Source organism: Leishmania mexicana, chromosome 30 (genome assembly GCF_000234665.1).
Source record: "Leishmania mexicana MHOM/GT/2001/U1103 complete genome, chromosome 30".
NCBI classification, from domain to species: domain Eukaryota; phylum Euglenozoa; class Kinetoplastea; order Trypanosomatida; family Trypanosomatidae; genus Leishmania; species Leishmania mexicana.
Genome location: NC_018334.1, coordinates 189,674 through 216,266, shown reverse-complemented (window position 1 = coordinate 216,266; position 26,593 = coordinate 189,674). Strand labels below are relative to the sequence as shown.

The 26,593-nt window shown below is 58.7% G+C and overlaps 6 protein-coding genes across 6 annotated transcripts; all 6 read left to right on the top strand.

Moving 5' to 3' along the window:
• Positions 1 to 972: 972 nt before the first annotated feature.
• Positions 973 to 2,031, top strand: LMXM_30_0560 (putative mevalonate kinase; the record flags this gene model as incomplete). The annotated part of the gene is made up of 1 exon (XM_003877528.1): positions 973 to 2,031. The coding sequence occupies one exon, from the start codon at positions 973 to 975 to the stop codon at positions 2,029 to 2,031; it is 1,059 nt and encodes a 352-aa protein (XP_003877577.1).
• Positions 2,032 to 2,814: 783 nt separating this feature from the next.
• Positions 2,815 to 6,549, top strand: LMXM_30_0550 (conserved hypothetical protein; the record flags this gene model as incomplete). Its single annotated transcript, XM_003877527.1, has 1 exon — positions 2,815 to 6,549. The coding sequence occupies one exon, from the start codon at positions 2,815 to 2,817 to the stop codon at positions 6,547 to 6,549; it is 3,735 nt and encodes a 1,244-aa protein (XP_003877576.1).
• Positions 6,550 to 8,025: 1,476 nt separating this feature from the next.
• LMXM_30_0540 (putative ATP-binding cassette protein subfamily D, member 2) lies at positions 8,026 to 10,479 on the top strand (the record flags this gene model as incomplete). The annotated part of the gene is made up of 1 exon (XM_003877526.1): positions 8,026 to 10,479. One exon carries the CDS (start codon positions 8,026 to 8,028, stop codon positions 10,477 to 10,479), a length of 2,454 nt encoding a protein of 817 aa, XP_003877575.1.
• A 3,582-nt stretch (positions 10,480 to 14,061) lies between these two features.
• Positions 14,062 to 16,095, top strand: LMXM_30_0530 (hypothetical protein, unknown function; the record flags this gene model as incomplete). Its single annotated transcript, XM_003877525.1, has 1 exon — positions 14,062 to 16,095. One exon carries the CDS (start codon positions 14,062 to 14,064, stop codon positions 16,093 to 16,095), a length of 2,034 nt encoding a protein of 677 aa, XP_003877574.1.
• A 5,458-nt stretch (positions 16,096 to 21,553) lies between these two features.
• Positions 21,554 to 23,248, top strand: LMXM_30_0520 (conserved hypothetical protein; the record flags this gene model as incomplete). Its single annotated transcript, XM_003877524.1, has 1 exon — positions 21,554 to 23,248. The coding sequence occupies one exon, from the start codon at positions 21,554 to 21,556 to the stop codon at positions 23,246 to 23,248; it is 1,695 nt and encodes a 564-aa protein (XP_003877573.1).
• Positions 23,249 to 23,941: 693 nt separating this feature from the next.
• LMXM_30_0510 (conserved hypothetical protein) lies at positions 23,942 to 25,753 on the top strand (the record flags this gene model as incomplete). The annotated part of the gene is made up of 1 exon (XM_003877523.1): positions 23,942 to 25,753. The coding sequence occupies one exon, from the start codon at positions 23,942 to 23,944 to the stop codon at positions 25,751 to 25,753; it is 1,812 nt and encodes a 603-aa protein (XP_003877572.1).
• Positions 25,754 to 26,593: the final 840 nt, after the last annotated feature.

Genomic DNA, 26,593 nt, shown 5'->3' with positions numbered 1-26,593 from the left:
CATGCGTTTGCAGAAAAAGAATCCCGTAATGGTTGCGCCGTGCATGTGATTACTGTCGATGCTGAAACGGATGTTCGCCGAGCATACGAACTGCACTGTGCAGGCGATTTGGTTGAACCGATGCTCCCCGTCTCTATGATCTACACTATGTCTGCAATCTACAACTCAACATCCTTCTGCTCATTCTCTTGTCTTCTATTATCCCTCTCTTTATGTGCGACTTGACACGACGACGTGGGAGTACTTGGTATGCATAATGTCCGCTCTACACCCAACTTTGACTCATTGCATCACACCATCACCTTGAACAGTGAGATGTTGTGGCGCGCCACTTGGCGCGACTGGGCGTGGCTCGGATTTCATATGCTTTCTTTGGCTAGCCAATCAAGCACCACGAGTCGTGTATCTCGTCTCACCGTGTCCCATCCTTGCCCACGACAGTCACTGGAAAGGACGAGCGTGGAGACGAGTCTGTTTGCTAATCATATCTTTCTCTGTGGGCTGAGGGGTGACAGTAATCTCTGAGAGGAGCCGCCTGATGTTTACATTCAATCGTATCATGCGCGTTTTGCTCCCTTACGGCCGACTCCGTCTCGATGGTAAGGCGGTTGTCTGCCTGACAACGTGCTCATTGTTGCTGCCAAACGCTGAGCTCCATTTAGAGTGTCCTACGTTTCTCTGTGGCTAGTCGCAGCCTGATGAGCATGTTTGCCTCTGTTGGGCCCAAATGCAACAGACTGGTGAGGCACTGAGACGTGTGTTTATGAATGCTGCTTTCGCCGACTTCACCCTCTCTGCACTGCATGTCTCTTACCATTCCACTGCAAACTACCTTCTGTTTCCTCATTTTTTTCAGGCACTCCTGTCTCTCTCTGTTTTGTTGACCCTTTATTTTTGTACGCCTCCATAACAGAAGGCCAAGTTTTTTTCTGGTTTGTCACTCTGACTCCTACAAGGTAGTCCTCGTGACAGATGCCACCCCATAATACCTCATTTCAGAAACGTCTTCATTTCCCTCTCGTAGATTCTCACTTTTTCTCCATGCCAAAACCAGTCAAGAGCAAGACAACCGGCAAGAACATCGGCTATGGCAAAGTGATTCTGTTTGGTGAACACTTTGTCGTGCACGGTGCCGAGGCCATTGTTGCCGGCATCAGTGAGTATACGGAGTGCCGCCTGGAGATTAATCCTGGCGTCCCCGGACTGCAGGTGGACGACCGGCGCCCTGCGATCCCTGGTTACATTGCACAGAAACGCGACGAGCAGAAAAAGGCGCATCAGCTCGTCCTCGATCACCTGAAGGTGGACCTGTCAGGGGATGGGCTGAAGATGTTCATTGATGGTCCACTGGTGCCGAGCAGTGGCATTGGTGCCTCCGCCAGTGACGTTGTGGCCTTCTCGCGCGCTTTGAGTGAGCTATACCAGCTGAACTTGACGGATGAAGAGGTGAATCAGAGCGCATTTGTCGGCGAGGGCGGCTATCACGGCACACCGAGTGGAGCTGATAACACGGCTGCAACGTATGGCGGACTCATCTCATACCGTCGCCAGGATGGCAAAAGTGCCTTCAAACCCATCGCATTTCAGCAGCGCCTCTACCTAGTCGTCGTGAGCACCGGCATCACTGCCAGCACCATGAAGGTTGTCAATGACGTGCACAAAATGAAGCACCAGCAGCCAGCGCGGTTCAAACGACTGTACGATAGCTATACCCATATTGTTTCTCAGGCTCGTGAGGCCTTGCAGAAGGGTGACCTGCAGCGCTTGGGGCAGCTGATGAACGCCAACCACGATCTGTGCCGCGAGATCGACGTGTCGTGTCGTGAGCTGGAGTTGATTGTGCAGACGTGCCGCACCTATGGTGCTCTTGGCGCGAAGTTGTCCGGCACCGGCCGTGGTGGGATTGCCGTAGCCTTGGCGGCGTCAAATGACCAGCGCGATGCCATTGTAAAGGGCCTAAAGGCGGAGTGCCCCGAAGCGAAGTTCATCTGGGGGTACACGGTACAACCTTCCACCGCGTCGAACCTGTAGCATGTTTGGCTTACGGTCATGTTACTGTTAAAACTGAAGACAATTTCTTTTGTTTTGTTCCTTGTTGATCCTGGCATCAATACTCTTCTCTTTCAAGTAACGATCGAAAGATGATTAGCTACCTTCTGTTTGAGGCAGGATTCTCAACATGTTTCATCACCGACAAACGCGTACCTTTACCGCCCGTATATGTAAAGCGATTTTCGGTATACTATATGCGCACCTGTGCCTTTCTACTTCTCTGTCGGCGGCGGTGTGCCTGTCGGAAAAAGAAACCAATCGAATCTCTTCTGCTGCTCGGGCTCTTTCAAGGGTTCTGCTAAGATGCGTGGTTGACCTTAGACCTGGCGAAAGGTGCCGGTGGCAGGAAGGTTTCTGCGCTGGAAGCATACGAGCTCTTCTAACGATTTGGCATGCTTTCACATTTTTCTTGCAAACATCTGGAGCAGTGCCTCACCGGCTCCTTTAAGCAGCTGAGAGTCATGTATGTCTGCAGCTTCTGCCGCTGCTGTTGTCACACTCACCTTCCCACTCCTCGTCTTGCTTCACGACTCGCACCAGCGAGGCACCCCTTCACTCTACATAGATACATAGAGAAGCCACAACACCCCCCATACAGTTCACTTAACAGCCCTGTCGGAGCGTACAATAGACTGGGAACTCGTGCAGGCCACCGATCTGCAGCAGAACCGTCAGACACCGTCAAACTGTGTTTCCTCCGCTTCCCTCTCGTTTTCTCATTGGTTGCTCTCCTCTCGCATTCTTACACTACCGGCAGCCCAGATGCAGACAGCGCCACCGACGCAGCAGCGACGCACCTTTTCGCGCGCGAACGGTGCCGATGGCACAGCCGTTCCACGCTTGGTGGCGGCTGAGGAACGCCACCGCAAGAACCTGCACCAGATCCAGCAATTGAAGCAGGCGCTTTGCTCTACCGTTAGTGCCGCTGCTGCACCATGCATGTCTGCGCGGTCGTCGCGAGGCTGGTCCCTACCCTCGTCTACTCTCTCTGTGCCACCACCTTCCAACCCTTCCTGGATGGCGTCCTCCTTCGAGAGCCCCAGCGGCGTTGTGCCCTCGCCATCTCAGACAAGCGGGGCAACGGTGCCGGTGTCAAGCCGGCCGACGTGGACCCCCGCATCAGCGGCCGCATTGCGCGAGAGCCATCAGGAGGTGGAACGACTCGTGCGGGAGCGCAACAAGCTGCAGCAACAGTGTGTAGAGTGGGCCAGTCTTCTTGGCGAGGGGTCCCCTCGCGCTGCAGAGAGCGCTGGCACGAGCGCGCCACTTGTGTCTCACTCTGGTGTCGAGGCTGGTGCCTGGTCCCCGGTGCACGAGGCGGCGCTCGCAGTTGTGAGGCAGGCAACGCACTGCTACCCCAGCGCACTACGCGAAGCGCGGATCAAGTCGGATTTAGTAGCGACAGAGGACACCAGCAAACCACAGTGTGCGAGATCCTCACCGTCGTTCGCGTCACATGAGGGTGAGGTGAGCGAGCCGCTGCTGCACGGCAATGGCTGTTCACCGCTCACAACAGAGGAGCTGGCGGACGCGCTCCATCGCCTGGCAGAGTTTCTGCCGCGCCTGGCTTCCACGGCGACTGCCAGCGAACTTGTGGCTTCTTCAGGGCCAGACCTGTTGCACCGCATCCACACTCTCGAGGAGGAGAAGGAAAGTGACTGCCTCGTTGTGTTGTCCATCACAGACCATCTCACGGAAGTCGCAACACAGCTGCGACGAGAGGCTGCGGAGAAAGACGAGGCGCTACACGCATTGCAGGAGACGGTGGAGGTGTTGATGGAGGAGAAGTCGCAGTGGGCACGGCGCGCTCGGGAGAGTGAGGAGGCGTTGGCGGAGAGGTATGAGCAGTACAGCCAAAGAGAGAAGGCCTGGGAAATAGAAGTGACAGAGCTGCTGCACTCAAAGCATAATGCGGAAGCTTCCTCGGGGACAGCGACGGCGACGGAGATGGGGGAGGGGCACATCGCACAGCTACAGCAGGAGCTTGAAGCCAAGGGGGCTACCCTTTCGATTTTGGAGGAGGAGCACCGTGCCCTGCAGGCCACGTACGCAGCGCTGCAAACTCACAGTCAGCAAGCGGAGGCTGCCCACCAAAAGCGCATTGCGGAGCTGGAAAGCCAGCTGAACCCACTGGAAGAGGAGCTGCAGACCCAGGCTTGTATCATCGGATCGACGCTGCGCGAGGTGGAGGACTTGTCGGTGGTGCATCAGACCGAGACAGTCGCTTTGGTAGAGTCCCATAACGCTTTCCTCGCAGGGAAGGAGGTGGCACTTCTTAGCGTACAAGAGGCTAAGGAGAGGATTGAGGTGGAGCTAGCGGAACGCACCGCGGACGCGGCGCAGATGAGGGCGGAGCTGGAGACCGCTCTTGGTAAGCTGGCAGCAGCCCAACGTGCTTTAGACCGACCGGGTTCACCTTCGTTGGTGCATAACGACGTCTCAGTGGAGAACTCGTCTGTGGTGGAGTCGACCGGCCTACTACGGCCCACAGGGCCCAGTGAAGGCGACGGCGACGGCACCGACGCGTCGCTTCAGATGGACGGGGCGAGCTCCCCCGGCAAAGGCGAGAGGGCGAAGAATGACGATGCAGAGGATGCTGCAGAGTCGCCGACGGAGCTCGTGAACGTTCGAAAATTGCAACAGTCGCTGAGCCGGATGAGTCGAGAGCGCACGGCCCTCAAGCGCAAGCTAGAGCATCGTGCTGATGCCCTCTCAGAGATGGAGAGCGAACTGGAGGCGGCGCTGCGGCTGGCGGCGCAGCGAGGCGCACAAGTGGAGGCACTCACCGCTGAGCTGGAGAGAGCCAAAGCCACTGACACCTCGGCACCAGCAGACGCGAAGACAGCAGGTGAGGACAATTCCGGTGAGGAGGAGGCCGATGCGGGGAGTTCACTCCAGTTGATGGACTTTTCGGAGCTGGAGCGATACGAGGACGAAGGGACGCTCTATCCCGATCCGGTAGACTTGTCTGAGTGGCTGCTGGGACACGCTGAAGGCTCCTCGGTGCGGTTCTCCACCTACGTGCAGCACCACCTCAGCGAAAACGAGCAGCTGCGCATCGCAGCAGTCGGCCCTCTGTACCACATCGGCTTTACCCTCCTCAAGATGGAGGGGCTTGTGAAGCAGGAGGACGACCCATTGTGCCTCCCCATGCTGTGGCGCCGTTTTTTGCTCCAACTGCAACAAGTGTTGGACGTACAGCTGCAGGCCACAGTGCTGAGCCCCGCGGATTCGGCGAAGTGCTTCTATGCACTGGCGAGTAGTGTGGGCTTCTTCGGCAACCTTGCTAGTCCTCCTCGAGACCCGCTGACTGGGTACTCGCTAATTATCGCTGCCTTGTGCGTGTGTCTGCGTTCTCCCTCAGCGTCTACTTCGACGGATAGCTCCTGCAAGTGGCAGTGCTGTCAAGCAATACTGCGCCACGTATCTCACTACGGGGACGGCAAGGCGGCGAGCCAAACGGGACGCAGCATCGCCGATGCCGACTCGCAGGCGCTGGACAGCCTGTTTCTTGCCTTGTGCGCTGAGTTCCCAGCAGCGACCGCATTACACGAGGAGGATGCAGGAGACGAGGGTGCGACTGCAAGCGCTGGGACAGCACCCGTGCCCCCGCCGTGCCCGATTCGCCTCGCCGAGCTCCTCGCAAGCGACCTTCTGAGTGACCACCTCCCCATATCGCACTTGGCCTTATGCGCTGCGGCTCTCGCTGACATTGTTACCAGTAATGTCGTAGCTATCGAGGGCCAGCTTCCCGAAAGTTCACAGATGGAAACCGCGAAGATCGTTTCGGCGGCGCGGCCGCGTGTGAGCTTCGCACAGGAGCGTGGCGTCGCTCCGCTTCTGCTGTACGTGGCTCGCTACGAATACCTTTTATTTGGCTGGGCTCAAGAGATTGGCGACGCCGCTGGCGAAGCTGACGGTGGCTCACCCAGCGGAGACGGAAACAGTACGGATACTGCCTCCCTTACGCTATCCTCACTTGGCGTCTCCGCGACATGGCTGGCGTCGGCAACTGTTCAGAAGGCACCGTCTCGCTCAGCTGCAGTCTCTGCCCGTGCTACACTACTCACCGAGGTGGAATCGATCACGCAACTGCTCATCTTCCTGTGTGCTGGACTTTTGCCGGCTCTCGTGCTTGCCGTTCACTGCTGTCCTTCACTGGAACGGGAGTCGCCGCTCATCGATGCCTTCTTTCGCACGCGCCGTTTACTCATGGCGAAGCGGACCGCACTTCTCGCGAAGAACTCGACGGAGGTATCTGCCGCCTCGGGGGTGATACCAGGTGTTTCGCTGCTGCTACCCGAGGCCCAACTGCGCAATCTTGTAAACGCTGCGCTGGCCCCCATCAAGCACACCGCGCCCTTTCCAGAGCGAGCGGTGCAGGTGCCAGTGGCGGAGTACAAGCGACTGCACCACGAGCTTCTGTCCCTGTACGAAACAAACGACACGTATCACCGATACATTCAAGAACTGCTGAGCGCGGCAGAGGCGGCATAGATGTTGCTGTGGGAGAGGGAGCAAGTTGGAGTAATTTGCGTGCTCGCTTGCATTGTTAGCAGCAGTAGCTGCTGCTTCTGGTAGAGGCGCAAGGGGGTGGGCCATCCCAACGGGGCTCAGTGCACGCACTCGACTGCTGCTCGGCCCTGTTGTGTGACGTTGCGACCCCGCCGCTGTAACGTCAGCCGCAAAAGTCACCCGGTCAGCAGTCCTTTCCTGTCCAGCTGTGCCATACAGGCGGAGGAGGTTTGAGCATGCACGGACTGGTATGGAGGTGCTGTTGCCGTTGTATGTGCCTTCTCCAACCCCCTCGGCCATTCTCTTATCGTTATCAACGCAGCTCGTCCTCGACTTTGTTGCTCACCGGGACAGTCCCTGCGGGTGTGAATCCGGCGGGCTGTGCCTGTGCGGTGCAGCGCAGAGTATTGACCCTCTTTTTTTTTTAATTGCTCTCTGTCCATTGTCTGTAGTCGGGTGTGACTCATTCGAGCGTAGGTGTGCAGGCGGTGTGTTGGGCATACCATCTGCCGCCCCCCTCCCTCCCTCCCTCCCTCGCTGCCTCTTCTCTCTCGCGCTGCATGCATGCTCGTTCTTTATACGCTGCTTAGTCCCGTCATCGCGGTGTGCGCTCCTTCGCGCTATGCCGTAATGCCGTGACGGAAGGAACTCTGGGGACGTCACTTGATGTGTAGCGAGGGAAGACAGCTGGGGCACGTGCCCACGATGCACTGAAGGGGAGGAAGGTGGTGGTGGTGGTGGTGGTCTAGCACCGGTGACGTTTATGTTGCCGCACACACACACAAACACAGCGGGAGGGGCACGTGTTGGTGGAGCCTATTCGTCACAGATTGTGTACCCCGCGTCTGCCCTTCCCCATTTTCACTCGTTGGCGTTCGTTCCTGCTGCGCTCTTCCACATTCATGCAGTCCCCCCTTTTGCTGTTGTTGATACCCTCCTGCACAGACTGCTCACGTCCCTCGACCACCACAGCGCCACTGCTTCTCCGTTTTCTTCGTCGGCTGCCGCTCATGCTGCTTCGAGGGGACTCGCTCGCATTCCCACACCCCGCCTTCTGACCATTTTTTTCTCGCGCTTTGCGGCGGTTGCGTCTGCATCATTACGGCCTTGTCGCGTCAGCTGCTTGCCGACCGTGCGGGGTGCGGCAGTCGGTTGTGCCGTGTACACATTCATGCACAAAGGGCGCTGACCGCGTCTAATCGTCATTCCTCCGTCGCCACGACTGACTTCCTGATACTCGCCGTGTGCTTCTCCCTTCTGTTGCGTGCCTCTCACTCTCCCTCTTGCACCGTCTCAGCCACACCTACTTACACGTATAGAAGCGGCCCACACGTTGGGCCCACAAAATTTGGGGGCGGTGCATCAACACGTGTGCCACCGATGCGTAGTCATATCCCTGTTTTACTTCACTCCTTTCGCTTTTAATCCTTTTCATTTTCGCAGCTTACCTTCGAAAAGATGGTCTCCTCTGAGGTGCTCGGTGATTACGTGAGGGAGTACGCGGCGTCGCGGTTGCGGGATCCCGTCATGGCCAGCTGGGTGGGTGGTTCCCTCGCCTTTCTTGCAACCATGTACGCTACGTCAAGCGGGCGGCAGCTCGCCAAGGCAATGCCTCCGCCACCGTTGCGAGGCATTCAGGGCAGTATCGTGCACGGTACTGCCGCATCTGTGGGGCAAAACGGGAGCGTCCCCACACTCGTGCCGCAATCGAGCCCTCTGTCGCCGTCCTCTCCAGTGTCGCGCGCTACTACGCCCTCCGTTTTCATCTCTGCCTCCGCGGCGACCGCAGAGGCTTACAGCCAAGTCTGCAACCAGGAGGTGTCTATGTTCAATCGCTTTGTGCAGCTGCTGCGTGTGGCGATCCCCAACTACCATGGTCGGGAGGCGCGGAGCATCTACATTCTCTTCGTGCTGATGATTCTGCGTGCTTACGTGTCGGTGCGCCTTGTGAATGTCAGCGGGTTGGTCAGCCGCACGGCAATCGAGGGCAACCTGCGGCACGCCATCCGCGCACTGGCGTTATTTGCCGTCTCGTGTGTGCCGGCCACTCTGCTGAACGTGACGCTCGACTACTACTCGGAGCTTCTGGGGCTGCACTGCCGCGACAACCTCGCCGCCTACTTCTCCAACCGTTACCTGAAGCGGCGTGTCTTCTTCCAAATGGCCGGTCTGCACGAGGTGGACCACGTGGACCAGCGTATCACCGAGGACGTGCGCAACTGGGCGCGTGTGTCGGCTTCCCTCTTCACCAGCATTCCGCGTCCGCTGATCGAGGCCATCATCTTCTCCTTCACATTGGCGCGGCAGACGGGGTGGAAGGGGACGCTGTTGACCTGGTCCTACTACCTGAGCTTTTCTGTGTGGATATGTTGCTACGCCCCCAACCTCGACTGGATGGTGCAGCAGCGTATGGAGAAGGAGGGGGCGGTGCGGGGAGCACACCAGAGATTGCTGGCCCACGCGGAGGAGATCACGCTCACGAAGGGGTTTCAGTTCCACGAGAAAGTGTTGCAGCGCCTCTTTAAGGCAGTGACGGACCAGTCGCGCTACGCCGCCTATGTGCGGTCGCGCTTCGACTTCACTGAGACCCTGCACAACAAATACGGATCCGTGTTGCTGGGCTACGTTGTGTGCGCCATGGCTACCATGCATCAGAAGAACCAGACGACGACTGCTGAGGCGGCAACCGCAGCGCTGACGTGTGCATCGTACACCTTCAAGACACTCGCCACCGCGATTGGGAAGTCTCTGTGGAGCATCAAGCTGGTGTTCGTCGTTGGCGGCTACACACGCCGACTGGCGCAGTTGCTTGCGGCGCTAGACCGCGCAGACGTGCTGGTGGAGATGAAGACGAATTGCATCGCCACGTCCCCGACTGTGCGCGGCAGGGACGGGAGGGCCATGATCAACTACGAGGACTCTTTCGGTCGCATTGTGCGCAGCGACCACATTGAGTTCGTCGACGTCCCGCTTGTGCTGCCCACCGGCGAGTGCCTCTGCAGCTCCATGTCATTTTACGTCAAGCCGGGGATGAACCTGCTCATTCTTGGTCGCAATGGGTGCGGCAAGTCCTCCACGTTTCGCCTTTTGGGTGAGTTGTGGCCGCTGCGGGGTGGCCGTATCGAGAAGCCGGAGGCGGAGCAGCTGTACTACGTTCCGCAGCGGCCGTACATGTACGACGGCACGCTCCTCGAGCAGGTTATCTACCCCCTCAAGAAGAAGGACCTCACCGTCGGCGAGGCCGAGCTGTACGGCTACCTGCAGATGGCGGGGCTGGACTACGTTTTCACCAAGTTGAACATGTCGTGGGGGACGCGGCTGCCGTGGAGCGATGACGCCCTCTCGCTTGGCGAGCAGCAGCGTCTTGCCATGGCCCGCCTCTTCTTTCACCGTCCGCGTTTTGCCATTCTCGATGAGTGCAGCAGTCTTGTCGACCTCGACGTGGAACGGCAGATGTACGACCGCTGCGTCGAGCTCGGCATCACTGTCATCACGATTGCGCACCGTCGCAGCGTGTGGCAGTACCACAACTGGATTCTCTACTTTGACGGCAGCGGTGGCTACATGTTCTCACCACTTCAGTACGAGTCGGGTGCCTCGGCATTGGTGCTGACGTCCGTGCGAACCGCCTCGGATGCGTCGCTGATCGGCACGGAGGTACGCCTACCGATCACGGACCGCCTATGCAACGAGGCCGAGACGGTGGCGGCAAAGGAGGAGCAGCCGTTGAAGCTCATTGAAACAGAACAGAAGGCAGAGAGAGAAGAGGGGGCAGGGGCAAACGGAGATGGCGGCGGTGCGCATGGGTCACACAGGCAGTCGCGGCACAGACGCTCGCGCAAGCACCGGGCCTCAGACGCCAACAAGGCAGTTAGTTTTGAGGCCCCAGCGGAGACCAGCAGGAGGGAATAGTTAACCTTTCGGGTTTCTTGTTTCGTGAGCCCCGTGTTTTGATGAGGAAGCAATGCGCGTAATGTTGCGGGCGAGCGGGGGGGGGCGGCTGACTCAAAGGATGTCTGAAGAGATGAACGGCGGACAGAGGGGGGGGGGGAGAGCATTACTCACATCATTTTTGATTGTGTACCTCGTTGCGGGTACCGTGAGGTACGCCAAAGTACCAGAGCAGTCCTCCTGCCGCTCGTTCTACTCTCGATCGGCAACGGTTTCTTCATAGGTGTCTTCCGCTCTCTCCTCCCTCTACCTTAGCAGGCGGCGCCTCCGTTTTCGCACTCGTGTGCCCGTGTGTGTGTGGGGGGTGGGGGACGTGCGTATGTGCGATGTACGAGGTCGCCGCGACCTTTTGGCTCTGCTGCAGACCTGCCTCCCTCTCTCTCTCTGCATTCTGCGCGTTTTCTCTTTTGCCCCCCCCCCCTCCCCACTCATGCTTTTCTCGCTCTCGTTGTCATGTTGTGTGGCCCCGCACCTGGGTGCTCCTTCCTCGGGTTTATATATATGTGAAGCTCTCTGCTTCTCCATCCTCCTCCTCCCCCCATGTCAACGAGCAATGGCGTTTGCGTCTGTGTGTGCGCGCACGTGCGACCATGGGTATACCGCTAGAGAGTTCTCGCGTGCATACTTCCTTCCGTAGAGAATTCCGTGGAGGGCGCTGAATTCGATTGATCTGTCGTCCCCTGATTCCAGCCGATGGTATTGGGAGAGACGACACAGTAACCTCAGTGGGAGCGCGTGGTGGTGCTTTGCCCTAAACATAAGCAGGACACAGGAAATTCCCCCCCCTCCGCATGATATGCGCGCATTGCGCATGGATGGCTATATGACGAAAACAAGTGCTCACCTCAACAATAGCCTCAACTTGTGCGCCGAGAACGTGCCCAACGGCTGACGCATCTCTTCAACTCCGTCGCATTACATCGTGTGCGTGCAGCTCCCTTGTACATCAGTGCGGCACCGGCTGCTTTTACTGCTCACCAAGTCGTATGCTGCTGTTCTCCTTTCCCCTCCACTCTCCTTTTTTCCTGTCCGCCCTTTGCCATCACTCACACCCACACCCGCCAACATGCGCACATGTATGCACACACACACACACACACACCAACACAAACAACGCGCAGGGGTATTGCTTTTCGTTGCTGGCCACGCAGCACTCGTGCATTGACGTACAGGCACTGGGGCGAGGGGCGTGCCATATCTCCCTCATCAACTGTTCTTCCTGTCACGAAGAAAAGGAGAGCTTCTGTATATTCGCCCTCTCTCTTTCTTAGCCGACGTCTGTAGGATTCACGAATCGCTGGTGCTGCTTCCTTGTATCTATATTCTCTTCCTCACCTGTCACGCACACGCACACACTCTCGGCTGCCTTTCGTGTTCATCCGCTTCTCCGGTGTGTGCCTTGAGGGGCGACGCGCTGAGGAGGGGAGAGGGGATCAAGTGAGGCGTGAGTACGGTTAGTGAACGCTTTCCACCCACCGCCTCCCAGTCCTCTCCGCACACGCCCCACAACGGACCTGAGCGCGGAAGGCGCTGTATTAGCACACACACCCACACAGGCACGAAAAAGGAGATTGTATCGTGCAGACATAGCAGCAACAACGCAAACAAGGCGAAATACCATTAGACCCCCCTCCCCCTCCTCCTTCCTACCCCTCCCACACACTCCCCACACTCCCTTTCATTCCTTTTCTCTCCTTCCTCCTCCCCCCTTTCTCTAGTACGGGGACCGTGGCGCCCCGCTAACCCGTACGCATCCGTGGGTTGTTCATGGTTCTCCTTTCCTTTTCCTTTATCTTGTTGTCTGGTTTCCTTTTCGCCGTTGGTCCACCTCGTCTCTGGCTTCTTCTTTTTTTACTGCACTGATCTGCTCTCTTCCCCCCCTCCCCCTCCCCCCCACCAGCACCACCACCAGCAACCTTTTCCTTCCTTTCTTCCTTCCTTCTGTGTGGATGCGTTACTCGGGTGATCTCTTACCCGCCGGTGGACAATCTGTTGATGTTCACACACCCGCACACACACGAACAAACAAAACGGAAATACGAAAGAAACCGGAGACTCGAAACAAACAAACAAAAGGCACAACACGACTGTTGCGCGGCTACTTTGTGTACGTGTATATATATATTTTTTGCTTGTGCTGCTTACTGGTCCTGTGTCTGTGTCTGTGTCTGTGTGTGTGTGTGCATGTATGTATGCGTGTACCTTTCTGCCCCTCTCTCTTTCTCTGTGTTGTGCTTTATCGCATGCCTTTTCACCCCTCCCCTCTCTTCGTCCGCTTCGTTTCTGCACTGCACGTTTTTTGTGGTGCCCTTTCCGTATTCACTGTGGCTCGACGACGACGACGGCGACTAGGACGGCCATTACCATACATGTGTGTATGCATGCACGCATACACGTCGATAACCGCTCAGGCTGCTCGTTATCTTCTTGACCCCTCTTCCACTGTGTTGGCTTTGCTTGCTGCTGTGGCTTGGCATGGCTCTTCTCTCCGAGAGGCCGCCCATAACCCACCCACGCTTTGCTTTTAACTAAATACTGACGTGCCGCGGGGAGGCTCTCGGCCTTTGCTTCGGGCTGCAGTGCGAGTGAGAAGGGCACTGTATTATTACATATATAAATATATACTTTTTCTATTTTATTCGTTTGTGTGCTGTGGCCTGTTTGTTGCTGTGGGTGCGCGCGCGCCTCCGGAGTTTTGTTTGTGGACTCGGCGCTTCCGCTTATCGCATGCCGCCACTCGCCCCTCTCCCGCCCCTCTCTCTTCTGTGTGTTGTCCGCCGCCTTTGTGGCCCCGCTTGTTTACTACGCGCGTGTGAACCGCGGCAGCTCTTGTCTTTGCCGCTGTGCGTGTGCTTGTGTGCGTCTGTTGCAGTGCGTCATTTTCTTCCTCAAATTCTTCTCCCCCCTCCCCCCTCCCTCCCTCCTCTCTCCAGTGTCTTTTGTTCCACAGTTGTCAAGCACATTTCGCGCAGCCACCACGCGTTGTCCTGCTCGAGTTGTTCGTCTTTGGCCGGTTTTTGACCCTCTGTCCGAGTTCGGTGTTGACGCAACCGTGGCGCCGCCCTCCATCGTCACAACTCTATTCCACTCTGTCTTCCGAGTACCTCGCTCACCTGGTGGAGGTGTGGGCGTTTTTTTTTTGCGTGTTCTTATATCTATCTATCTATATATATATATATATATAGATATATTTGCTTGCCGCGTGAAGGATTTCTTCGCCGTGGCGGCTACTTCTTTTCCCTTTCGTTGCTCAGCGCGCCACCCCTCCGGTGTCTCTCTTCTCAAACCTATCAAAGACGCTGTGCTCACCGGCTTGCGTGGCGCACGTGACACCCGTAACGAAAGGAAGGCGCAGTGGCACTTTTGCCGGCTCAACCACCTGCCTCACTCCATCCCACCGCCCTCCGCGCCTTCTTTTGCTCTTTGCGTGCGTGTGCGCGTGCCCGTGCCCGTTTTCGGATCGAAAACTAATATAGTAGTATACTCGCATCACGCGCACACGGCACAAGGGCAGTCCAACGCACACGGACGCAAAAAAAAAAGATGAACCCGTCTGGGCGCCACACTAACCGTGTGCCGACGCTGTTTCAGCGCCCCTTCGGTGTATTCAACTCTCCGATGGGCGTCTCACCGGCGCAAAGCGCGCATTCGGTTTCGCCAGATCCCGCTGCCATGTCGCAGGACTCTCCGGCACGCATCGACAGCTTTACCACCACCTTATTTGGCTCCAGTGACACAAGCGTCATTACGGTGCCCCCTGCAGCACCGCAGCAGCTGAGTCCGCTTCAGCTCCGTGGCAACAGTGATATGCGCTCCATCTGGTCGCCGCAGCAGGTGTCACGAGTGCTTCAGGGTCTCCCGCTTGCGCACGTAGACTCGATAGCCGAAACGGAGCTACTGTCGAGGGGTTCCTGCTCAAAGAACGAGGAGGAGGCACGTGTGGAGGAGCTGCTAGCTGGTCCTGCGTCACTCTCAGCGGACCTAGCTGAGCTTGCTGCCCCACCTGCACCGCGTGAGATGAAGGAGTCGGCCACAGAGGAGGAGCCGCATGGGCTGAACTCGAACCCAGTCAACATCGACTCCACCAGTGGCGGCCGCCGCACATCCTTTGCCCAACGTAGCTTTTTTGCCGAAGCGGCAGTGGGGACAACGTCACCCACCGCTGCCGCAAGGGTGGAGAAGCTGTGCCGTGGCAAGGGGCCGCTCTCTGCTTGCCCTAATACGCCACTGAGCTTGCAGGATGCTGCACTGCGCCCGATGGCACTGGAGAGGAGTGCGGCGGCGAGCGGCTTCCACAGTGTAGTGACGCTGGACGTGACGAAGATGCCCCTGTCACTCAGCCCGAAAAGAGGCGAACCATCAACATGTACGCCTACAGTGCGACGCACATCGACGGGCGCCTCGCGCCAGTCGACTGCCGATACTGCGCACGTCAAGCTCCTTCCGGAGCCTCGATCACCCCAGCACACGCAGCTACCCCCTCGATTCTGCGTTTCGTCGTGCAGCTGGGATGCCGCGACCACATCCACACAGTCCTCGCGTGCCGCGTTCGGCGCCAAGCGGCTACCGCCGCTGGCGACCTTTAACGGAGTCCACCCCTCCGTCAGGACCTCCACTGCGGACATTTCGCTGCAAGACTCCCGGCAGGTGGGCACTGCTCCTCAAGCACGCTACCGCGAGTCCGCCGATAACGGCGCATCGTCACCGGTGGCGGTGCACGCCGACGAGGAGTCCTCTCGCTTAATGTCTCCAAACATCAGCAATCCCAGAGCCGGTGCGACAAACATGGGAGAGTCCTCTGCAGTGCAGTCGCTGCCGCACGCAAGCAGGTTCGACTCCAGCGGCTTCTTTCCCTCCATCGCATTGTCCAGCGCGTCGGTAGCGCTGCTGAGCTCACAGGAAGAGGTTCGGCCGTCTCCGTCTTTGCATACTCCCCCAACTGACCGCTATTCGCGGCGCAACACGTCGCCACGTTCGCCCAGGCCTTCGTTCATCACCCATACCAGCTCCACCGCTTTATCGACCTCTGCATCACCTCATTATCCAACTTCGCTAACCCCGCTGCAGCTTCCCACTTCTACGCCTGCCGCACAGCACTTCCCAGCCGCAGCGACTCGGGCACTGCGGATCAGGCAACACGGTGTGCGATCCCCCCTGGAGGCCATCTGGCTGCGCAGCGAGGGCCTCTTGGCTCCCTCGGAGTCCATGCTGTCTTCCGGGGGGTGCAACAAGGTTGACAGTCCGATCTTGAACGCCGCTTCTCCCCCGCCTGCCGTCGCAGCACATAATGCAGATGCCCTTCTCGGATCTTCTTCGCGGTGGCAGTCGCAGCTCAATGTGCATGAGCTGTCGTCCTCTATGCTGTCGCACGAGATATCGACTGTGAGCAGTGGCAGCGGTGTGGCGCCGGGTAATGTTATGTCGCCGGCGGGGCCGCAACCAGTGAGGGAGCGGGAGCGGCGGTCTATGATGCAGCGAATCTTCCGGGAGCCGAAGAAGGGAGGGCAGAGGGTCTGGGTGAGCATCACGGCGCCGGACTCACGCTCCCCGTCCGATGACGCCAGCGAGAAATCGTAAAGCAAGCGCCGTTGGAATGAGCGAGAAGGGGGGGGGGAGGGACGTTGTGAGGCGCTCGTTTCTTTGTGTTTTTGTTTTCACGTGTGCGTGCGTGCTGAGAGTACGTCAGTGTGTCGTTCTCCGTGACCGCTATACAACGTTGGCGGCCATTCGATAGCGGCAGCGCCGCGGAGAGATCTCTCCGTTTCTTCTGCACTTCTCTTCCCTGACGGATATTTCTTTCTCCTTTCTGCACCCCATATCATCATCAACTGGCGTGAGGTGGCTTAGAACGATGAGGGAATTTGCCGACTCTGATGGGTTGAACTTGAGAAAGCATCATCATCATCAGCCGCCGTTGCCGTTGGCTTGTGGCCGTTTTTTCTTTATTTCTTGTGTTCAGGACGATGACGCCGCTGCACTGCTCTCCGCCACAGCACTGCCTCCTTCTCTTTCCTTTTATCCTTCCCTTTCTTCTCTCGCTGGGTGACGTGCAGACACGCGCACACGTCGTCAAACACTTTCCAAAAGTGCTCTCGTGTTGGCTCGCTGCTCTGAACTCTCCCTCTTTGTCGTTTACAGTGCGATCTCCTCCTCCTCCTCCCTGAATCTCTCCCTATTCTCTGCACCTGCTCCAGCTGGTTCGTGCGTCTCTCTCTGTCTGTGGGTCTCCCTGCGCGTGTCTCCCTCCTCCTCCCGCCACGCCACCTCTATTCAATGAATGAAAGGGGGAGGGGGCGGGTCGTGGCCCCTTGTCGTCCTCGAAAGGAATCGGACCCCCAGAAAAAAGAATAGGAGTCGCATTTCGTTGAAACTTCTCTGCTGCGCGCGTGAGGGGCCCACACCCCCGTGCCGCTGTGTATGCGCGCGGTTCCGTGCGCATATAGTTGTGTATTCTTATCTGTCTGTCTGTCTATGCCTTTGGACTGGCGAGTGTGGGAGAAGGCGGGCTTGTGTGAGCTGCTCCCTCAGCACGCACTTCTCCTCCTCCCACCTCCCCCCGGACCTCTTTGTCTTCCTCTCTCCATCTTTCGTGGTTCCCTCACACCCCACCCCACCCCACCCACCCACCACTACTGTCCGTTTTTTTTTCCCCCTTTCTCGGTTTTCTGTTACCTTTGTTTACACGCCTCTTGTGCCCTTGTCTTCTGTGCTGCTCTCCGCCGCTCCCGTGTCTCATCCTGCTCTACGGGCTCGTTCATCCCCTCCTGAGGGGAGGGGGGCGTTTACGTTCCCTGACCTGCCATCCCTTCCACCCCCTCCCTCTCTTGAGTGCGTGCGTGCGTGTGTGTGTGTGCGTCGCATCATTGTTCGACGCGTAGTTCACGGACTTCTTGGATGCATGCTTTCGTAGTTCCGCTTCTTCTGGATCATAGTACGTTCTCTTTTCCTCCGCGCAAGAGTGCAGGGGAACCATCTGCGGCGTTTGAGTGTCGGTGACTTCACCTAGCCATGCTGCACAACGGCGCGAACCGGACTGCGACCTTGTTGCATGTTGGTCAGGTGTGTTTGTGTGTTCCGGGTGAACGTACGCTGCCGGTTGTCGTGGGCGTTTGTGTAGTGCACCCCCGCCAGGGCCACACCCCGGGGACGTGAATACGTGAGAATCCCCAAGTTGTGGGATGGAGAAGAGGAGGGGGGGGTGAGGTTGACAATCAAGGCAAGGGGTGGTAAACATGCCTCTTGTCTTCGCTGCACCACCACTCTCCTGCGATCCGCTCTTTCTTTCGTAGACAATATTTCCGGAAGTGCTGCAATGATCGCAGTCTCCACGCCCCTCGCACCGAGTCCTCTCCTCTCCGTCGCTATTCTTTTCATACCGAAATCTCACCGTTTATCCCTTCATTTTTCTCCGTTTTCTTTTGTTTCCTGTGCATGTGCGCGTGCGTGTGTGTGTGTGGCGGCGCATCCTGCGCACTCTATTTCGGTGGCTTCGAGCGTGAACCTCCACTCCACCCCACCTCCTCCGCCCTTTTCCTCACTTCTGCTCGCTTCTCTCCCGTTCCGTATAAATATTTTTTTTTTCGTTTCGTTTTCGCTCCACCGTGTCACCGTCTCCAAAACGCCGTGGTACGCTGTCCTCCACGCGCTGCGTGTGTGTGCGTGTGTGTTGCACTGGCGTGTGATGACATTGCGTCTTTTCTATGTTTTTCCCTTTTTCCAGTTTTTCCGTGCTTCTCTCTCTCCCTCTTGTTCGACTGACCCCCTCTAGCGCCTCGCTTGCCCTTTGCAGCTCCTCGCTCCCTCCACGCCTTCTCCTCCTCCTCGTGTCCCTTTTCTTCTCCCTTCCTTTTTCGCTCAGGCGTGCAGCATTCGTTCACTTCAGCGCTACCTCACGGCCCTGTCAGAGGCTCGCGTGGCGTCGTGCGAAGCAGCGGTAGACACGCGGTACAGCCATCCGCCGACCCAGTCATCTGAGCACGGCCTCTGCTGGCCCAAACTCTGCCCACCCACCCGCACGCCTCGCAGCTCGCCCCACAGCCTCTCCCATCCTTGCCGGTCACCACGCGGTGCGATCCTCCTCAGGGTGGCTCAGGGCTCCCACACTGGTGGGCAGCGAGGGCCTCGGCTGGGTGGGTGGGTGGGATATGCTCGAGTCGCGCTGGCGCGTCACCCGTCATATGGGTGGCGCAAGCGTGCTCACGGCTGCAGGTCGCCCCGACACCACACCATCCGCGACCTGACAACCGGCGTCAGTGGTAATGCACCGGTCTCTCACCTCGCATCGTCGGCACCTGACTCTACCGCTATTCTAGTTGGTCCACCATACTAAGCAAGGGATAGGGGGAGAAGGGGGGGGACTGCGCGGCTCCTCTCCACACCGAGTGGTGGCGCTGCACCATGAACTGCCGCACGCACGGCGGGTGTCCCCCCGTCCTCCGGGCACGGTGTGAGCGAGGGACGGGAGGAGGTGCACTCGCCGGTGTTTGTTCCTACTCTACTGTTGTCAGTGCTCAGGCACTCCCTGTCGCTACTCTGGCCGCGTCAAAGGCCCTCGCCTCTTCCTTGGACCAGTACGCGTGTCTTCGCTCGTTTGCAGCTCTCCCGCATCTCCCCCGCCCACCCCCATGTGTGGTCCCTCATGGCGCGCACGTCTCTCCTCTGTCTCTCAGAGAGAGCCCGCTACTGAGCCGGAGAAGCTGGCCAGCCTGCTCTCGTTGCAGCGAGACATGAGGCCAAACGTAAGTGGTAGTGCTTCGTTTACGTTCGCGCGACATGCACACCGTGAGAGAGGGGATAAAGATTGGGACGTGTACGTGCACACACGCACGTCGATAGACTTATACCCAGATCACTGCTTATCGCTTGTTCTCCTCGTTCGCCTTCAGGTTGCTTCTGTGTGTGTATCTCTGTGCCCCTCTGAGGGACGCAGTCACTGATGTCCCCTTTCTCCATCCAGAGCGAAGGTCGTCATCGAGAAGGCACGCGGCGGCAGTGCTTCTAGCCGCTGTGCTACCCTTTTTGCTGCTGTTCGTCAGGTATTTCGCTTTGGGTAGGGGTGTGGATAGTCCATGAGTGATACTGGTCGTGTCCTGCCTGCGGTCGTCTTCCTCTTGGTGCCCTTGTCGGTTGTTGCTCCAAATTTGTGCAAGCCGTTGCCCGCTCCTTGTCGAGAGTGTCTCTGTCGTTCATTTTTTTCTCTGTAGCTTGACCCCCCTCTCCAGCCCCGCTGGCTTCCACCGGTACTAACGTGGTTCGTGGTACGTTGACGAAGTGCAGACAAGTAGCAGCTGTGCGCGCTTGCTAGTCGATGTGCTTTGCGCGATCGAGCACCCTCCGCTTTTCACCCGACCAGCTTCTCTTTTTTCCCTTTGATTTTGCAGTGCCCCTTATTGCCTCCCTGAGACCCGATGCGGGTGGGTGGAGCCCTGATGACTGCGCCTGTGTGTGCTTGTGTGTCTGTAAGCAGGCATGTCTTCGTATGTGCAGGCGGATGCGCGGACATGTGGCGAGGGACATGTGACACGACGCCATTCCCTTGTGTGCGTGCGAGTATGCACGAGAGCGCACGGTACGTTTTTTGTGTCTGCTTGCCTCTCTGCTTATCCCTGATGCTGCACGGCAGCGCGTGGGCACACATGGACGACTAAATCCCGTCCTCTTTACTCTCCTCTTGAGGTGTCGGTGGCCACGCCGTCGGTCATTTTATTCGTGGTGATTCTTCGTGGTTTGTGTGCCCAGCTGCCGGGTTAAAGCTTAGCGGCCCACGCTCCGCCTTCGCAATCGATGGCGTGTGCCCGCGAACCGGGATAGGACCCAGCTGAGTGTGTTACACGGCTGCTTCCGCTCTCACGAGGCCGTGCAGCGTTCGGAAACGTGTGGGTGTGTTCCTCTCTTGCTTGTGTGCGGTTTATGTTTTTGCTTTGTTACTAACGTGCCCTAACGCGTCGTGTGCGAGAGCTCGCCGAAGACTTTGCGGGAGAGCGTGTCTATACCCCCCCTCCTCCCCCTCATCGTGTGCCACTGAGCTCGGTCTCTCCCACCGATCAAGATGGCCGATACTTCGCCACGTACGACTCTGCCACGAAGTGCAACGGTGGCCTCAGGGAGAGCAGAAGAAGGAGGCGGGGGCACCGCAGAGTCGAAAAAATCTACAAAAAACAATGTGCGGCGAGAACCATCCTCCTGGCAGCCCCCCGCCTCCTACTCCTCTCATTCCTCCACGTTCTGCGGGACAAATGAGGCCCGCGTTCTTCCTCTGCATGCGGAGTTGTTCTTGTGGCCAACTCCTTACTCCATGCGCCGCCCCCTCTCCCCTTCAGTAAGCGTTACGATGGGCGATGATCGCGGGCAAAAAAATGGCTTCTTCGTGGCGAACACAGTACCGGACAGCTATCCGACGCTGTGACTCATGCACTGTGTGCTTTGAGTAATGAAAGGAAACGGAAAAGGAGAGCATGTTATATGACGGCGCTGGAGGGACCGGAGGGGGGGGGACTCCATCGGAAGTTGACTCTCGGCTGTCGTGATGAGGGCTGCAGATATGCTAAAAATGACCCTCACAGACATACAGGCTATCAACAGTACCTCTGCAGCGACGCGTCAGAGCCTGTTGCGGCGCACTCCGCGAACGTTTGTACGATGAGGTGCGCGGCGGAATGCTGGAGGTGGTATTGCCCCTCTGGTGCGCGGCGGCGAAGGGGCTGTGCACACATCGCACGATCGCGCCCCACAAGCGCATGAGTTTCGTCGTATAACTCATTTTTTTACCCCTTTCCCGTCTCTCTGCTCCCTCTCTAGTTGTTAGCGTCGCAGCACCCAACTAGAGAGCGGAGCTCGGCGGCGTCTGTGCGGAACGTGGGCTTCTCTGTACCTTCATACATGTCGCTCTTCTTCATCCTCCCTCATCTTCGCTTCCGCCGCTCACCACGCTCCCCAGCCCTTTACATCGACGCCGTGCATTCTGGAACGAAGGCAGGGGCTCACGGTGCGGCTGAGGCGTGTTATCCTCCCTGGGGTACGCTTTTGGACGCCGTCGATGTCTGTCGCCGCAGAGCACACAGAGGCAGGGGCCCCTGCGCGCAAGGCATCAAAGGTGGAGCCGCCAACGCACAACCCGGACCCGAACTTCTGCAGCTACTACGTGACGCGCAAGCACCGATTCTGCCGCACCGAGTGCAGGCCCGGATCGCTATACTGCTGCACACACGACGTCGCGGAGGCAGGTGCGACTCCCTCCACTGCACCACAAGCAGAGAACGATGTGACATCATCACCGTCAGACGCTGCTGGCTGCAGGGGGGATATGCGAGTCCCTTGCCCCATCAACTCCAATCACACTGTCTACGCGTCGCGGCTCGAGAGACATGTTAAGGTGTGCCCGGATCTGCGCCACGTGACACACCAGCTGCCGTACTTCAGCAGTGACAAACACGCGAATCGTGGCGCTGTGTTTGTTTCGAGCGCGTGCAATGCACCTACAGGAGGGGGGAGTCGGCGGTACACCCATCGAGATTTCTCTGCAGAGGGTCTGGCAGCTGTTATTCGAAAGGTGCACGAGTGCTACGACTCATGTATTGCCCCCGACTTAGTCGTCTTGCGGCAGCCGTCGAGAGACCGCGATGCAGCTTCAGGGGAGGCGGGCACCACCACGACGCCGCAGGCTACGACTTCCTGTCAGAGTTCTGCGCCCGTGGCCCGTGAAGAGGTCGCGTCGCTGAAGCACGGGCCTCAGCACACGGGACTGATCCGCTGCCTAAGCGATGTAGTTCGGCAGGCTCAGGACACGGACTCGATTCTCGTGGGCCGCTGCAGAAGCCAATGCGCACCGATTTACGTAGATGGTTTTTTGGAGTTCGGCGCCGGCAAAGGCGGCCTCTCCGCGGCGTTGCAGCAGCTTATTGTTCAGCGCCTCCAAGGTATTGACGGCACCAGCACCACTGTTGGTGAAGGCGCGGAGGCAGAGGCGGTTCCTTCGAGCCAGCGTGAGGCAACCGCGGAGACTTCACCCTTAACGCCATCAGCACCGCAGTCGTCGTGGAGGTCGGATTTTCTTGCCGAGGTCGCACAGCGGCCGCCGCTCGTGGTACTCGATATGAACGGCTTTCGGCGTAAGAGCGACGCGCGGGTGCGGCACTCTGCTGTTCCTTTGCAGCGCCTTCGAATCAACATCAAGGACGTGGACTTGACTCGAGCTTTTCTCTCTGAGATTCGCCCAGTGCCGAGCGGGGAGGGGGAGGGGGCTGCAGGTGCGGTGCCGAGTGCCGCCCCGCGACCGTTGGAGAACTGGGCTGTGCTCGGCAAACACCTTTGCGGCGCCTGCACAGACTTCGCGTTGTCCTGTCTCACAGAAGGCCCCTTACTCACATCGCAGGCGCAGGTGCGGCTGCCTATTGTGGTGATCGCGACCTGTTGCCACCACCGGTGCGAGCTCAAGCACGTGAACCCGCCCGAGCAAGTGGAAGGGGCACCTGCGCCGCTCGTGCTACCCGGGACCTCCTTCACCTGGTCCGAGCAGGAGTTTGCGGCGCTGGCCAGCATGTCCTCATGGGCAGTGTGCGGCGGCTTTGTCGACGAGGAGAGGCGCGCGGTGGGGCGTAAATGCAAACGAATCATTGACCACCTTCGCGTGCACTTTCTGCGTCACCTCGGCTACGTGGCTTTCCAGTGCCAGTACACGGCTCGTGACGTGACGGAGGAGAACGTCTGCATTGTAGCCTTTCAGGCATCATGAGGGAGGAGGCGAAGGGGGCAGAGGGCGACGTGCTCGGCGCGTCTGGCTAGCGGGAGCCCCTGGGCGTGTGTGTTTGCGTGTGCCTTCGTCTTCCCCATCGAACGCCGACTCGGCTCTGTTTTCTTCCATTTTTTGTTTACCACCGCTGCTGGGGCACAGTGAGCGAAAGGCGAGGCGGAGCTGCCCACCGCCCGCATCACCTCTTTCAGCACGGCACCCACCGTTCGAATAGGGAGGCCGAAGAGCCACAAAAAAAAGGACGATGTAGACGCGTGTGTTCGCACAGCATTGTTGACATGGCCCAACCGCTGGCACGCGTCCTTTGCTATTTCGACTTGACCAGACCGAGCGACAAACGAACGCGTCCATCTGTGCGTTGTGAAGGGCATCGATGTTGTTCTTCCCGTTCTCGGCCACGTGCCAGCACTGGCGGCGGCGCTTCCCTCATTTTCGTTTTTTTTTTCGGAGCCTCGCACTTCCCCCCCCTTCCACCATGTCTTCACTTCGTCGTACATACACCCAGCGATTCACCGTCCGCCTTTAACGTTTGCGCACGTGAGCGTCGTCCTGCGCTGCACTGTGCGGAGTCTCACCACTACCAACACGGCACCGACACCTGTCCAAGTGCTCGCATTGTGTGGTAACTCTTTGTGTTTCCCTCTCGTGTGCGCAGCGGCTGAGGCTTGGGGGCGCATGCTCCTGGTTGACTGGTGCCTTGCGAACTGGAAGCTTGTCGCTGCCGCTCTGGTCGCCATCGTATTCCTATCCCGCCGCGTCACGACCGTGCCGCAGCAGGAAGCGCCGTCTGTGATGGAACAGCCAACAGCAGAGTCAGCCGAGGCAGACGGCTCAGCACGTGGCCCAGCGCCACCGCCGTCCTCTGGGCCACCGGCTCCAAATGCACCAGGCGCCTCCCCACCGGCGATCGGTGGCAGTGGAGAGGCGCCGGGTCAGGGGGAGACACTCGACCCCATCTTTGAGGAGATCACGAGCCTCTTCGCTAGCCGAAATCCCAAGCACGCACTGCAAGGCTTGTCGGACGGCCTTCGGAATGCCGCCACGGGTGTTGGGCTTGGCCTGGCCGGCGTCGTGGCTGGCACGTATGGTGGCGTCAAGGAGGGCGGCTTGGGCGGAATGGCAAAGGGCTTTGGGGCCGGCGTGGCGGGCCTTGTTGGGTTGACCGGCTACGGCGCGTACGCCGGGGTGCGGCAGATCGTGCGTGGCGTCGGCAACACCCGCAGTGCTGTGAGCGAGGTGACCAAGGGCGAGGCGTACTGGGACAGCAACGCGCAGGCGTGGGTGCGGGTGAACCTCGCCAGCGACTTCGAAAGGCTGCCACAGACAGACGAGGACTTGCTCGGGGAAGCGCGCAAGGCATACGAGAAGGCAAAGAAGGATAGCACGCTGCCCACGACGGTACCAGCCACGACGCCGAGCGACTCGGGAGAGGGTGGGGAGGCTTCTGCAAGCAGTGCCACCACGGGTGCGGAGGCTGCTTCATTGCCGCAAGGGACGGGCACAGGGGAGACGAAGCCTGCGGCGGCAGAGCCAGCCAACTACTACGCCTTCCTAGGGGTGGAGTCAACAGCAACGTCGAGCGAGATACGAAAGGCGTACACCCGTAAAGCGCTGGAGATGCACCCCGACAAGAACCCAAATGACCCGAACGCCACCATCAAGTTCCAGGAGCTGAACAAGATCTACAACGTGCTCAGCCACGAGGACACCCGCGCGACGTACGACCGATACGGCACCGTCGATCCCATGAACGTGCCGGAGATGACAGGAAACCCGATGAAGGAGTTGCTGGGGGCCGCCTTCCTGGAAGCGTTGGTGGGGCCGCTGCACTTCTTCCTCGTCTTCGAGGGGGGCGTGCTCTTTACGGCAGAGATGCAGCGCGAGCTGCATGCTCGTCGCCGGCTGCGTGTCGCAAAGAACCTGATCTCGTGGCTAGACAATGGCGTGTCTGGTTTTGAGTCTGCCCAGCTTGCGTTGCGCGACGCTGTCTCCACCCCCCTCGGCCCTGTTTTCGTATCCTACTTGGCGGAGGAGTACCACCTGGCCTCGCGCCAGCAGCTCCACGGAAATAGTTGGAAGCGAGAGATGGACAGCTGGTACTCATCATGGGCCACATCAGCGTCTTCGCTGTGGCACTGGACCACCATGGGTGCGCGCACCGCCCGACGGGCCTTTGTGGACAAAAACCTCGGCGAGGAGGACATCCTGCGTGTGCTGGCAGTGGCCAATGAGCGTGACGTGCGGCAAATCGCGCTGCAGGCGTGCCGGCTTGTGCTGTTTGACATGAGCGTAACTCCGGCGCAGCGCCAGCAGCGCGCGATGCGCCTGGAGGAGCTGAGTGTGATGGCCATGGAAGAGGTTGCCCGCGAGGTGGCGTCGCGCGAGAGCATCGGTGCCTCTGAAGCCATCGGTGCTGCTGCTGCGGAGGGGTCGACTACCAAGACACCTGCCGACACCTCCGAAGCCACAGCCCCGCCGCTCTCTTAGATCGCTTTCACCGCTCTGCACTTGCATGAGGACTCTTGTTGCAAGCTGACGCATTGTGTAAATTGAGATGTTACCCTGCTTGGGCTGTGCTGTGCGTCGCGTGTGGTGTGGCGTGCCGCTATGCTAGCACACGCGCGCATTCAACAAGAATTATTGGTCGTTGTCTACTCTTCGTGTCTTTTAACAACGCATCGCTCACTTCCCCAGAGGGCGTCCGCCACCTCCTTTGCGCTCGCGATGTGCCTTCGCCGTTTGCCTCGACGCAGAGATGCTGAAAAAGGCGAGTGGTGATGGCGCCTGCGTCAGGCAACGGTTTGCTATCGATGGTCTCTTTCAGAGGACGCAGAAGGCTAGGGCATCCCCATTCCCCGCTCGCTCTCATGATGCCATGCTGCATGCACCTAGTCAGTGGTGTCCCCCAGCCTCTGCGTCGGCCCACTCTGAGTGTCGGCAGACGATTTCCAGTCCTCCTTACCCGCTGTGCCGCCCCTATTATGTCGCCTCTTCTTCTTTTTACACGCCTCCCTTCCTCCATCACGTCCCCAACGCTCTCTCTTGCACCGCTTCTCCCATCCACCCCCCTCCCCTCACATCCCCCCCACTCCGCAGTCGTGGTGTGCGCGGGCCCGTGCATATGGTCACTTGCCTCCTCCTCTTGGTTTTGCTTTCGCTTCGATTTTCTCGTTTCTCTCCTGCGTCTTGCACGCGGCCATCGCGGTGCCGGCGTGTCTCACCCGCCATCTTTTCACCCTCCCCCTCCCTCATCGCTTGTTCCTCCTCTGTGGAGTGGGGGACACTCACGGCGCTCCCCTTCACCACCCCCTCCGTCCGTCTCTCCCA